The sequence below is a fragment of the Pan paniscus genome, chromosome 7 (assembly GCF_029289425.2).
Source record: "Pan paniscus chromosome 7, NHGRI_mPanPan1-v2.0_pri, whole genome shotgun sequence".
In the NCBI taxonomy this organism is placed as follows: Eukaryota; Metazoa; Chordata; class Mammalia; order Primates; family Hominidae; genus Pan; species Pan paniscus.
The window spans coordinates 15,614,941-15,629,952 of record NC_073256.2 but is presented as its reverse complement, the minus strand read 5'-3'; the positions used below and the strand labels follow the sequence as shown (position 1 = coordinate 15,629,952).

Here is a 15,012-nt window from a genome sequence, read left to right as displayed (position 1 = left end):
GCACCATAGCGCAGGGGTCAGCTCCACAGAGAGGAAGGCGGGCACCATGGTGCGGGGGTCAGCTCCACAGATAGGAAGGTGGACACTGTGGTGTGGGGGTCAGCTCCACAGAGAGGAAGGTGGGCACCACGGTGCGGGGAGTCAGCTCCACAGAGAGGAAAGTGGGCACCATGGTGGGGGTAGTCAGCTCCACAGACAGGAGGGTGGGCACCACGGGGCAGGAGCCGGCTCCAATAAGCTGGAGACAACTGGTGGCTGCCAAGAACTCACAACTCCATGTCCAGGAACTTCATGGCAGCAGCTTGAAACTGGACCACAGAAATTGGCAAACACTAGAACGAGGCCTCCCCTCCCACCCTCTCACTCAGCATCGGAAAGTCAGTTGATAAACGCGGACCAGCACATTGCTGCAGGGACCTGATTTCAGAGTCAGGAGTTTCCATTACGTATTTGCAAATAAGCAACCGTCAGTTCCACAAACACAGGGAAGTCACGTGAAACCTTTCCACCCAACTTTTATACATAATCTGTTTCACAGTCATTTTACATTCATTGTCAATTAGAAACATAATGTATCTCAAAAACCAAACATAGTACTCCCGCATGCTTGATCTATTTGAGGTTTCATTATTCACTTGTTATTATCAAAGTTTGCATGGGTAATTACTGCTGCCATATTGCAAAATCAATTCATTCTTGAAACTTCTAATTATTCTTGACAGTAGAATGGGCTGTCTCCTGAAAAACTCAGGATAAAGGCTGTGTGAGGCAGCTAAGCCTGAAGTCAGAACCCCGGCCAATTGTGCAGCCTAAAGAAAAGAATGTATTATGCTTACAACTGTGTAACTTAATTTTCCCAAATGTCATTGCAATTCTGAAGTGAAGGTCATTAATAATCAAGGGAAGGAAGCCAGATCTTCTAGGAACTGAACAGCTCCCACGTATTCCCTGCTTAGATCTCACTGTCAGGGAAATGTGGATTCGATGGAAGGTGGCTTCTGATGTGTTCTCCAGCATCCTTCCAACATACATTATACACATATCCTTCCAACATTCTCCAGCATCCTTCCAACATTGTCCAGCATCCTTCCAACATACATTATACCCACATCCTTCCAAAATTCTCCAGCATCCTTCCGACATACATTATATACGCATCCTTCCAACATTCTCCAGCATCCTTCCAACATTCTCCAGCATCCTTCCAACATACATTATACAAGCATCCTTCCAACATTCTCCAGCATGTTTCCAACATACATTATGCATGCATCCTTCCAACATATGTTATACACATATCCTTCCAACGTACGTTATACATGCGTCCTTCCAACATATACACGCATCCTTCCAAGATTCTCCAGCATCCTTCCAACGTACATTACACACGCATCCTAAGAAACAGAATCCATAAAGGAAAACGCACCGCTTAGGCCATGTCATCTCTTCACCATGGAGCCAAAGTTCTCACCCCTCCAGTTGGGTCAAAAATACTAAAGCAAGTGTAAGAGGTCTCTGTTGCTAGGAGGAACACCTGGCTATAAAACTTCAGACGGGTTCACTTTGCCCCAGAAAACAGCGACTCGTCATGAAAGGATGTTTGTGAAGAAGTCACTCCTTAAATGACGATTCCAGCTCCACGCAGGAATGGGCAGGCGTCTGGGACTATGTTAACTGCACGATGCCTTGAGTTCCACCAGACCAAGTCCAGCAGCAAGTGGGCCCGCCTTCAGCCCAAACGTGGTGGCACGTCCAGGACACCGCGCCCAAGGCCTGCTCTGCTTGGCGATCCTTTTTATAGCCCGCTAACCAAAAAAAAGGTGCTAAGGACGGAACCCCCTGCAAGGACACCAATCCTAGTAAAAGATGGTGCTGAATTCAAGCCAGAGGCAGCTGCAAAAATCCAGACACCTGAGACGTCCACTCTTCCCTGAGTCACTCCAACTTCCTGTGTATCTCGGCTTCAACGTTCACTCCAGGTAGGTTGCAAACCAAAGGCCTGTGAAAGGCCAATCAGGCGTCACCAAAGCAAGAAAAGGGAAGAATGCTTAGAAATAAAGACAGGCATAAATGTGCTTTGGGTTTTTATTTAAAGGCTTAAAAACCACATATGCATTCATGTTTGTGCCTTCATGAAAAGGATGGTCTCCTTGGTCACATTCTCCTCCACCAACAAACACACTTTTCTGAGAAAAAGCAGCTGAACAAGACCGTATGGGAAAGTAACCAATGGAATTCCCTCTGACGCTTCACAGCATTGCCTAAAATCATCACAAATAATCAAAATTGCAAGAGAAAACGATAGGATATTTATCTTTCACAAGCAGCCATGTTTAATTCAGAAACATGACATGTATAAAGTTAATGGAGTATAAAGCATTTCTAAAATAAGTAAAAACCAAACGAGAAAAAAGTGATGATTCATCCCACAGTTAATCTTTCTAATTGTGGTCAAGCACCCGTAATGCAGAATCCGCCATGGTGATGCTGCCCAAGCGCCCAGTTTGGAGCATTCGCTACATTCTCACGGCCGGGCAGCCGTCTCCACCCTCCATCTGCAGAACTCGTTTCATCTTCCAAAACGGAAACTTGGTGCCCATTCCAAAATTAATCTCCTTAATGAGAAACTGCGAAAACTCTTCCACAAAACAATTAAGGTAGAAGAAAATTACAGTGGCCCTTACAAGGACCTTTATATGCCACTGTAATGCAAAAGCAATCACCAAGAACCTCCGCTGTGTTGAGGTCTGAAGACATTTCCAAAAAAGATCTCCTAAATCATGAAGCAGCTTTGGACATACTGGAGCAAACTATTTGCTAAAAGCTAGAATTCTCCCCATCTTTCCATTCTGCATGGACTTACACTTTTAAGAGTTATAACCTCAACCAACACCTCTCTCTTCTCTGGAGCCACTCTTTCCCTTATCCACACCGAATATTAAAGCCTATGGTCTTCCACAGCTGACATGACAGTGAAACATTCTATAATGTAAAAATAATTTTGAGGAAATTGCCCAGCCAATGTCCTCTGCATTGAGGCCCCAGTGGAAGGCAGCTCTCTTGGTTCTACAGATTGATTACTTGGGGTCTCATGAAAAGTAAATAAAACAACTTCAGTTGGCAATGTTTTCCAAATTAACTTAAAACGATTTACAGAACAAATTGTCAAAAAAAAAAAAAAAAAAAAGACGAGGAAAATTCATTTCCATACTTAAGACCCACTGAGATGTCCGCAGTACAGTAGTTAGCTTTTAACTCAGTTTATCGTTATTCCTGATGTTTCTTAGGGTAATGATTCACCTGAATCAGGAAAATTAATTTCTTTTAAAAAATTGTGTGATGCTGACTTTGATGGACACAGTTGCAAAAATCTTTGTTTTTGCACATGTGACTTTTTCATATATTTTTACTCATAACCAAGACTTCCAGAAAATAAAAAGTGGCTCAAAAATATCTGACACACTCAACAAGCTTCCCTGTAAGCAGATATGCTCAAACTCGTAGCTGAGACACGCTTGACTGGGTAAAAGAAAACAAAACAGGGACACTTCCACATTCTCAAGAAGAGTTCTATCAGTAATGTCATCCATCCATGCTTGTAATTAGTAAAGATTGTATTTTTCTCAATACACCCGGTGTTTTACTCTGGAACGTATAATACAGACAATGTTGGCTACTGAGATACCATCATTCTTAGTGGTGAGTCAACAGTAAATCCCAACAAATTAAATTCTTCTAATTACCATAAAAGAGTCTTTGTAATTACCTTGTTATAGCTAGAAAACAAGTAAGAAAATGTCAGCAAACCTCTGTTTCATACCCAACTAAAATATCCTGGGACACAAATACATACTTGACAACACACGATTGCTTTTAGAAATGAATCAGCTTGCAGAGCCCCTCACACGAAAGAGGCATCTTCTCCATACTTTCCTCAGGACTTGCAATTTCTTTGATAAAAATAAATCAAAACTCTTGCAGGAGGAAAACAAAAATGCAGATCCATATCCACAGGATAACAAGCCCTGACTGATTCTTTTTTCCCCTTAATTGTATGATAACAAAGTTTTTTTTAGACCTTCTTTTTCTCTGTCATGTTTCCTTAAAAGTCAGGCAACACACTTCCTCACAACCACCAGCCACACACGCCTATCCTGCCATGAGAAATTACACAGAGATGCATCTCCCACTTCAAAACATTCATGCCCGTGTTTTATTCACAGAGACCTTGGGGGTTTTAAGAACATAACATCTAGCCGATTCCCACCCTGATCACAAAGAAAGGCCTTGACTGCAAACAGATTCCAAATACATTTCTCTCTAGCCAATAAGAATGGTGATTTTCTTTAATAAATAAGTATAATTAGCAAAATAAACAACTTTGAAACCAACAAACTCAAGTTTATAAGACAACCAGTTTCCCTTAAAAACCCAGGACAACAATCATCTATTAATAAATCTATTTCCTCTGTCAAATAAAAACGGATCTCTGGGCTCAGCTCATAACTCACCACAGAACTAAATATCCTATTTTCAGGTCTTACAGTTAGTTAATACGCAATCTTGCACTAAAAACAACCCACAAAATAAAAATGCACAAAATATCTAAATTAGGTAATCACATTTCTCAGTTTTGCCACTGATACGAAACATATCATCTCAAATCAGAAGAATGAAATGTATTTACCTGTATTCCTGTCTGGTAAGATACAGCAATGCTTCTGCAGAATGCCAGGCAAAACCTGTTTTAAAACAAATAAATAAAATACATTTGTTATCATTCGCGTGGAGGAAGGCATCTCATTAACTGTTGCGAGTGTTTCTTCTAATAAGGTCGTTCGATGTTGCACAAAGTCAGCGTGCCCAGAATGGCCTAACAAATTAAACGGTACAGAAAAATCTTGATGACACACGTTTTTCATTGAAAAGGTTAATCAGGTGAGTGTGATTATCATCTATGCCGTTTCTGGAATGGGAATGCAGCCGGGTTTAATGGATGCCCCTAATGGGCCATCAGGGTCTTGAAAGCTGTACTCCAGGGGCTCCCACAATAAGGTAAATGGACCCACCAATTTTTGTGATGGCTTTTAAAATATTAGGCGCAATTAGAGCCTGGAAATGGAGGGCTGTTGGAACATTGTGCTGGGTCTTCCAGAGTCTGAGCTTCCATCAAGGGTGAATCACAAAGAAAAATGTGAAAGTAAGGGCTGTATTTATATTCATACTTCAGTAGTAAAATGGGAAGAAAATATCTTATTTGGTAAGTGAAGGAGAGGTGAAAATAACGGAGAATGGCTTTCCCATGATTCAGCAACATAAAACAAATTGCAAAGCACACACTCCAGTAACGTGCAGCTGAAGAGATGTCTGTGGGAAATGTGTGATTATCTTTCTAAACTCAATTAGAGGAAAAGCTGAACTTTCATCCTAAATACTCCACACGACGAACTTGCAGCCATTTCTCAGCCATCCATGAAGACAGCATCTACAAGTCTCTGCTTATTACCTGTTCTAGGGCAATTTACTCAGGAGAGAGGGTGAATAGAGGCTGTTGCAAAGAAACACCAGTCATACGTTTGCCCTCGATCGACTTTCAGTCTGGCTGAGTATAGAGCAGGCTCTCATAAATGCAATGGATGAAACCACAAGAGATGATCTGGAATAACCACTCCCTTCTCCTCCATCCCCCCACCCCCCGCCAATTCTTCTATATTGAAAAAAGAACAATTCTCTCCCAAATATAATCAACTGCAAACAAGACAGTATTACCAATTTTCAACTCTGTGCAAATCAACAGGGACAGAAAATAAAACAATAATGAGTTTTAGTACCTAGCAAATGCTGTGCAAAATGTGGAATTAAAAGTTCAATCACATGCTTCTCATGTGCACAGAGCTGACTGTGTGGCTGAGGCAGAGAACAAACCGCGGTGAGACAGTCGGGGCAGGGAGGCGCTAAGCCTTGTGATAACCATGGGGTCAGGTGCTGGCCCCGTGCCACGTGGAAGCTGTCGGTATTTTTCATCAGTGCAGTCTGAGCCTGTAGGGTCGTATCTGACACTGTTTCCCTGATGAGCTCCTAGCCCCCATGCCCAACAGTGCAAGAACACACACACACACTCAAGTCCCAGGGTTTGATGCCTTCGAGGGCTCCTCGCAGATCTGCCCTCTGTCTCATTCCACAGCCACGCCCATTCACTCACCTTTTCCAGCACTTTCCAAAGGGCCTCAGGGATCAAGGCCAGGCCTCAGAACCCGCCCCCTCAGGAGGGATTCAATGATCCACCAGGTCTGAAAAGGCTACTGCCTCCACACCCCACGTGGAGATCAGAGACACACGTTTCCACAGGGAGGCTCCGCCACATCCTTCCCTAAACTAAGTTGCCCACAGAATACTTTTCTGTGCCAACTTCCCATTAACAGCCAGAGTGGAAACGCTGACCTAGTCAGCTGCAGACACCACCTAAGGGATCTCTTCCCTCACGGTCTCCTCCCGGCTGAAATCACGAGCTGCTCTGCTGGGTGCTGCTCCTAAGGAGGGGCTGCCCATAGGTGAGCCCCACGCACGTCCACAGTGGAACTTCGGGCCCTGCCCCGGCATCCCCAGCACCGACCGTTAGCTCCAGACTAACGCAAGTGCAGGCAACCCCTTTCCACAGACATGTCTTGAAGAAGCGGGAATAAAGTCTCAATCAATCAAATCAGAGCATGGGGACTCTATCACCATCGCTGCCCTTTCATGGTCTCAGCCACGTCTCTATCACGTGCAGTGGCGACAGTATTGGAAAGGGCCGCGAGAGGTCACAAGACATGCATGTGAGGTCAGTAGGACACGTGCTTGGGGGCGGGAGGGTGGGGCTGGGACCCCAAGCTATGGTCTGCCACAGCAGGACCAGCCCAGGATGTCACCGCCATGGGAGCTGGCGCCCCCCTCAAATGCCGCAGCTCCCGTGACCACCCCTCGAAACCCTGGATTCTGACGATACACAGAACCAGAGCACTGGAGGTGCTCATGGGAGGCCCACATCCTGCCTCTGGGACTCCTTTAGGGTCAGGGACAGGCAGGGCCCTCACTCCACAGAACTGCAAACCTCAGACCTCATCCCTGGACTCAGGCGATCAGACCTCACGCATGACACAATTGCATCTGCCAGGGCCTGTTTTATGCCATCTCTGTTCGATTTGAAAAAGGGCTGTGGGGGAGGAAATCGCTTGAGAGTCACCAGTTCAGACGCATGGTATGACGAATGATCCCACAAGCCAGTCAGGGGGTTCCCGGGGCAGCTGTGCACTGTCAATTCTCATGGAGCCAAGTACGCCTGACCCCTGGGGTCCTTCCAGCCTCTCACTCTCCCCAGGAGACAGCCCCTAGCAGCACCGACCAGCAGAGCCACTCACTGCACCCTGGGATCTCGTCGGATGGTCCCACAAACACAGTGCCCACCCTGCGGCTCCCACAGAGCTTTCCTTGAACCCGCCAGGTAGCTCTTTATACTTGAGGATCCAAGACAAATCATCAACCTTCCAGGGTAGAATCCACGTGTGACTTTCCTAAAGGCAGACAACCTGTGTTTGAAAAAGGCGCTCACCCCTAACATTGACAGCATTCTTCCCGCCACAGTCACAGGCAGGATAGTGCATTAAATCCAGACCAGCCACGGCCTCTGGAAGGCTGAGCACACGTCGCTTGCCGCACCGGCTCTGGCTGGAGCAGGAAGGCAGGACCATAATAGGTTTATTTCTTCCTCTCTGAAGGATTTACAGAAGGCCGCAGAGGAGAATGAAATTATCCTTATTGCCCAAAGGCACTTTTAAAAGTTCAATTCCACACAACCTGCCTGTTCTACGGCAGCGTTTAGCAGCTGAGAAAGATCGGGGGCGTGAGTTCTGCCTGCCACGGGTGCCGGGGCCACAAAATATACTCAGCGGTCACCCCAACGTGTCTGTCCACACCCACCCAGCTGCGAGCACTGACACGTGTTCCCGAAATACTGATTTCTAACCCCTCCGTGGCATTAGCCTGAGCAGGGCCCTCCTCATCTGAGGAAAGCAGAATCACAGAACGTGGAGAAGAAGCACCCCCGGGTCAGTGACCGCACGTCCACTGGGGCCGTCACATGCAGCCATGTAATTTTTTTGAGACAGTCTTGTTCTATCACCCAGGCTGGAGTGCAGTGGTGCGATCCCAGCTCACTGCAACCTCCACCTCCTGGGTTCAAGTGATTCTTCTGCCTCAGCCTCCCTAGTCACTGGGATTACAGGCACCTGCCACCACGCCTGGCTAATTTTTATATTTTTAGTAGAGATGGGGTTTTGCCACATTGGCCAAGCTGGTCTCAAACTCCTGACCTCAAGCAATCCACCCACCTCGGCCTCCCAAAGTGCTGGGATTACAGGCATGAGCCATCACGCCTGGCCAGCAATGTAATTTTAATTAATGAAAATCAGTTAAAACCTGAAATCTGGGTGCCCGATCACACTGTCCATACACCACATGCTCACAGGCTACGTGTGGCCAGTGGCCTCCTCATATGCAGTGGATGTCAGACACGTGACTGATTTTCAGATGAAGAAACTCGGCCCCAGCTAGGGTTCCCGACACCCCACCAGCGTCCCCTCTGTCCACTCAGGGCCTGGACCGCGTGTGTCCCCTGCGTCCAGAGGCCCAGGCCCGGCCACGCCTCTTCCTCACCCTCCCTGATGCCTCCGGTGCAGCTCCGCCCTCCAGGGGAACAGAGGGTCCCTGACGAATGTGAGTCTGAGCTGGGGAAGTGTTCCTGTGGAACAAGGCAGTCTGCTGCGGCTGCATAACGAGCACCGTAAGTCAGGTGACTTAACAGAAATGTGCCGACTTGGTTTCCCCCAAGACTGTATTTCCAAATAAGGTCATGTCTGGAGGCGCTGGGCTCCATCACACACTTTTTGGGAGACACGATTCAGCCATAACATCACCGGGGTGCGGGCGGGAGAGCTTGGCGTCCTCCCTGGCCGTGCCATTCACCAAGTCACTAAGCTCTTGGTCTCAGCGGCCCCATGAACAGAGTGGAGGAATAACACTCATACCAAGCAGGGGTCCAGCAGTAGAAACAAGCTGCCTCGCGATGACGTCCTATGGGAAGTAATCTGACACTGGCAGCTGCTGTATTCTGAGATGGTGACCGTCGTTACTAGCGCTACACAAGCCATAGCCACAAAAATACACAGGCTTGTTGTGGCTGATTTTATGGACACGGCCTTGAACCTGTATTGAGCTGACATCACAGCCTTCAAAGGGGATGCCCGGGGGGCTCTACAGTTATTTCTACCGCCCCTCCCTGCTCTCGAACTGATGTTTGAACCAGTGGGCAGGACGCCTACAACTCGCTTATCCTACAGCCAAACCCAGCTATTCCCCAACCTGCAGAGTAGCTTCATAAAACATCCTTGTTTGTAATCTTTGGCCCCAACCAACCTGTGACTGCCTCCAGAAATCAAAGGATAAAAACGTCCTGACATTAACGAGATTAAAGAGCATGGAGGCGACAAGATAACTCATAGGGACTCTGACGGCCGCGTGGGGATCCCTTGCCTGCTGCGCCACAACACTGGTCTCAAACCGCCCCCCCGCCCCCGTCCACCCGCACTCTTTCCACCCCCCACCCCTGCCCACCCACACACTTTCCGCCCCACCCGCCCACGTTCCACCGCCCCCGCCCACCCGCACACGTTCCACCGCCCCCGCCCACCCGCACACGTTCCACCCACCCACCCCTGCCCACCCACACACTTTCCGCCGCCCCCCACCCCACCCACCCGAACACTTTCCACGCCCCCCCGGCCCCGCCCACCCGCACACTTTCAAGCCCTCCCCCTTGAAAGGTGGTCCCCGGCCCCGCCCACCCGCACTTTCCACCTCCCCCCGGCCCCGACCACCCGTACACTTTCCACCTCCTCTGACCCCGCCCACCCGCACACTTTCCACCTCCCCCCGGCCCCGCCCACCCGCATACTTTCCATCTCCCCCCCGGCCCCGCCCACCCGCACACTTTCCACCTCCCCCGGCCCCGCCCACCCGCACACTTTCCATCTCCCCCCGGCCCCGCCCACCCGCACACTTTCCACCTCCCCCGGCCCCGCCCACCCGAACACTTTCCACCCCCCACCCCTGGCATCCATCTCCTCGTGCCACCAGCCCTCTTCTTCCTTCCCAGCCCCGCTGTTTTCTTGTGATTCTCAGCTCCCCAAGGCCGCGGGGGCTGTATCTCAGTCACCCTCACACAGGGCACCCAGCGCCTCTGTGACTCACGCTAGGCTACCTGGGCTCAAACCTTGCACACGCCTGGACCCTCCACTCTCCACCAGCACGAACTGCACACCGTGACTCCTTCCATGAACCCTCCGGCTGCCCTTGGAGTGCCCCCCCCAGCCCCCGCGCCCGCCAATGCAAGACCGCGTGTCCCCCTCACAAATTAAAACACAGTCCCAGAACAGACGTCCGCTCTGTGCCAGATACCATGGGGGCTCAGCGAGGACTCCTATCCAGTAGGAATGATCAGAGCCCGAGAGGAATAAATGAACGTGGCTGGGCGCCCGAGGAGGGGAGCGGCCGGGCTTGGGTCTGTGCCTGGGCACTGTCCCCGGTCTGCTGGCCCCAGCCTCAGTCCAGCCTGTGTCTTGCTTCTGGCGCAACATTCCTGAGCAATCCCTCTGTGGTGGACCCACCAGGGTTCCTCGGTTCTGATGACCATGGCTTGGAACCCCTCTGGGTTCCCCTGACCACAGAACCTCACAGGTGGGGTCCAGTGGGGGGTTGCACGGCTCCCACGCTGCCCTCCAGCCAGTTTCCTCCCTGCCCATCCCGGAGGATCCAAACTGAGCCACAGATGTCCAGCGAAGCCCTGGAAATCTCATGCCCAGCCTGCAAACGGGAGCAACAATGTTACAGGGCAAGTATTAAATGGCTCGCAACGTACGAGATGCTTGTTGATGAGCCTGGGAGGGTTCAAGCTCAAGCGCCAGGAGAACGACGCTGCCACAGCAATGGGGACGCCCCGTGCTGCCATCGAGGCTGTTCTTGCTGGATCTCCCTCTCCACTGATCAAACAATTTCAACTTCCGGTCCAAACCCTCCCTGCACAACTTTACTCCACATGCTTACATACTGCTCTCCTCTGAACCCCTACCCGGCATTTCTCAAGCCCTCAGAATACACATCTCACCGTGATCATTTAACGTCTCGCTCCTCTCTGGATGTTCCGCCTGCGCCCCTGCCTCTGCCCTTCACACTCAAGGGTCAATCCTCTCTACCAACCAAAAAGTGTTTCCACACTTGCTTTGTTTCTTAGCAGATAAACACTTTACTTTTTATTAATAAAGAGATTCACCTGTTAACTTTCTTTGGAAGAAATTCAAATAATAGAGAAATAGATGGATTTGTGCAGTGGAGGACTGCATTACTGTTTAAGCCTTTGGACCTACTTTTTGTTTGAGACAGGGTCTTGCTCTGTTGCCCAGGCTGGAGTGCAATGGTGCGATCATAGCTCACTGCAGCCTCAACCTCCTGGGCTCAGCTCAAGCAATCCTCCTACATCAGCCTCCTGAGTAGCTGGGACTGCAGGCACACAACATCATGCCCAGCTAATTAAAAAAAAATTTTTTTAAAAGATATGGGGTCTTTACCGGCTGGTCACAAACTCTTGGCCTCATGCAATCTTCCTGCCTCAGCCTCCTAAAGTGCTGGGATTTCAGGCATGAGCCACTACACCCAACCTACCCCGACTTGTCTTTTAAAACTATGTATATAGTTTTGACAATAAAAACTCATATCCTTCCACTTTTGGAAGTTCAAAATACTTTTTCTCTGTTCTCTTCTCCTGGAACTTCTATTATTCAGCTGTCGGACCTGCGGAGCCCATTTTCTTTTAACATCTCACTTCTGTTTTCTGTTTCTCTGTTTTTGTTCTACTTCCTGGGACATTCTCTCGCCTTCACATTCCAATCCTTCAGTGAATAACTCAGCTCCTGCCGTCCTGCTGTTAACCTCCCTGGCATTTGTCTCTACAAATGCTCCTTTCAGGCTGCAGCTGCCTCCTGGTGATGGATTTAATGCCAGCTCCTCCCTTCCAGTTTACATGTAGCCTCATAAACATGGGATGGGGCAGGAGCCATCCATGGGTGCTGAACTGGGGGAAATTCTGATGGGGAACAAGGTATGTGGTTTAAAACTATTCCCCACACACTGCTTATCTGCTGCAAGGGGAGACAAAGAATAGTAATTACATGCCGGCAAGACCACCACCTCCAAGGTGTAACCAAAATGAACACCAGGAGTGAGAGGATGTGGGCCTCGGGGCTCCAGGAGCAACACCGTGAAGAGAAGGGCGCCCACCATCCTCCCGGGAGCGACGCCGTGAAGAGCAGGACACCCACCGTCCACCCGGGAGCGACGCCGTGAAGAGCAGGGCACCCACCGTCCACCCGGGAGCGACGCCGTGAAGAGGACGGCGCCCACCGTCCACCCGGGAGCGACGCCGTGAAGAGGAGGGCGCCCACCATCCTCCCGGGAGCGACGCCGTGAAGAGCAGGGCACCCACCGTCCACCCGGGAGCGACGCCGTGAAGAGGACGGCGCCCACCGTCCACCCGGGAGCGACCCCGTGAAGAGGAGGGCGCCCACCGTCCGCCCGGGAGCGACCCCGTGAAGAGGACGCCCACCGTCCACCCGGGAGCGACGCCGTGAAGAGGAGGGCGCCCACCGTCCACCCGGGAGCGACCCCGTGAAGAGGAGGGCGCCCACCGTCCACCCGGGAGCGACCCCGTGAAGAGGAGGGCGCCCACCGTCCGCCCGGGAGCGACCCCGTGAAGAGGGCGCCCACCGTCCACCCGGGAGCGACGCCGTGAAGAGGAGGGCGCCCACCGTCCGCCCGGGAGCGACGCCGTGAAGAGGAGGGCGCCCACCGTCCACCCGGGAGCGACGCCGTGAAGAGCAGGGCACCCACCGTCCACCCGGGAGCGACGCCGTGAAGAGGGCGCCCACCGTCCACCCGGGAGCGACGCCGTGAAGAGGGCGCCCACCGTCCACCCGGGAGCGACGCCGTGAAGAGGAGGGCACCCACCGTCCACCCGGGAGCGACCCCGTGAAGAGGAGGGCACCCACCGTCCACCCGGGAGCGACCCCGTGAAGAGGAGGGCGCCCACCGTCCACCCGGGAGCGACCCCGTGAAGAGGAGGGCGCCCACCGTCCGCCCGGGAGCGACCCCGTGAAGAGGGCGCCCACCGTCCACCCGGGAGCGACGCCGTGAAGAGGAGGGCGCCCACCGTCCGCCCGGGAGCGACGCCGTGAAGAGGAGGGCACCCACCGTCCACCCGGGAGCGACGCCGTGAAGAGGGCGCCCACCGTCCACCCGGGAGCGACGCCGTGAAGAGGGCGCCCACCGTCCGCCCGGGAGCGACCCCGTGAAGAGGAGGGCGCCCACCGTCCACCCGGGAGCGACGCCGTGAAGAGGACGCCCACCGTCCGCCCGGGAGCGACCCCGTGAAGAGGGCGCCCACCGTCCACCCGGGAGCGACCCCGTGAAGAGGGCGCCCACCGTCCACCCGGGAGCGACCCCGTGAAGAGCAGGGCGCCCACCGTCCGCCCGGGAGCGACCCCGTGAAGAGGGCGCCCACCGTCCACCCGGGAGCGACCCCGTGAAGAGGGCGCCCACCGTCCGCCCGGGAGCGACCCCGTGAAGAGCAGGGCGCCCACCGTCCACCCGGGAGCGACGCCGTGAAGAGGGCGCCCACCGTCCACCCGGGAGCGACGCCGTGAAGAGGAGGGCGCCCACCGTCCGCCCGGGAGCGACGCCGTGAAGAGGAGGGCACCCACCGTCCACCCGGGAGCGACGCCGTGAAGAGGGCGCCCACCGTCCACCCGGGAGCGACGCCGTGAAGAGGAGGGCGCCCACCGTCCGCCCGGGAGCGACGCCGTGAAGAGGGCGCCCACCGTCCACCCGGGAGCGACGCCGTGAAGAGGAGGGCGCCCACCGTCCGCCCGGGAGCGACGCCGTGAAGAGGGCGCCCACCGTCCGCCCGGGAGCGACCCCGTGAAGAGGAGGGCGCCCACCGTCCACCCGGGAGCGACGCCGTGAAGAGGGCGCCCACCGTCCGCCCGGGAGCGACCCCGTGAAGAGGAGGGCGCCCACCGTCCACCCGGGAGCGACGCCGTGAAGAGGGCGCCCACCGTCCACCCGGGAGCGACGCCGTGAAGAGGAGGGCGCCCACCGTCCGCCCGGGAGCGACGCCGTGAAGAGGAGGGCGCCCACCGTCCACCCGGGAGCGACCCCGTGAAGAGGGCGCCCACCGTCCACCCGGGAGCGACGCCGTGAAGAGGGCGCCCACCGTCCGCCCGGGAGCGACCCCGTGAAGAGGGCGCCCACCGTCCACCCGGGAGCGACCCCGTGAAGAGGAGGGCACCCACCGTCCACCCGGGAGCGACGCCGTGAAGAGGACGCCCACCGTCCGCCCGGGAGCGACCCCGTGAAGAGGAGGGCACCCACCGTCCGCCCGGGAGCGACGCCGTGAAGAGAAGGGCGCCCACCGTCCACCCGGGAGCGACCCCGTGAAGAGGACGCCCACCGTCCGCCCGGGAGCGACCCCGTGAAGAGGAGGGCACCCACCGTCCACCCGGGAGCGACGCCGTGAAGAGGACGCCCACCGTCCGCCCGGGAGCGACCCCGTGAAGAGGAGGGCACCCACCGTCCACCCGGGAGCGACCCCGTGAAGAGCAGGGCGCCCACCGTCCACCCGGGAGCGACGCCGTGAAGAGGGCGCCCACCGTCCACCCGGGAGCGACGCCGTGAAGAGGGCGCCCACCGTCCACCCGGGAGCGACCCCGTGAAGAGGGCGCCCACCGTCCACCCGGGAGCGACCCCGTGAAGAGGAGGGCGCCCACCGTCCGCCCGGGAGCGACCCCGTGAAGAGGGCGCCCACCGTCCACCCGGGAGCGACCCCGTGAAGAGGAGGGCACCCACCGTCCACCCGGGAGCGACCCCGTG

General features: G+C 53.8%; 1 protein-coding gene across 6 annotated transcripts in view; it reads right to left on the bottom strand.

Moving 5' to 3' along the window:
• DLGAP2 (DLG associated protein 2) overlaps positions 1–15,012 on the bottom strand; it is a 1,001,683-nt gene that overhangs the window by 792,232 nt on the left and 194,439 nt on the right. For all 6 annotated transcript variants that reach the window (XM_034965578.3, XM_034965581.3, XM_034965577.3 and 3 more), the window contains one exon: positions 4,688–4,742. In XM_034965578.3, coding sequence (XP_034821469.1) covers positions 4,688–4,742 — 55 coding nt within the window. The remainder of the gene's footprint in view (positions 1–4,687; positions 4,743–15,012) is intronic.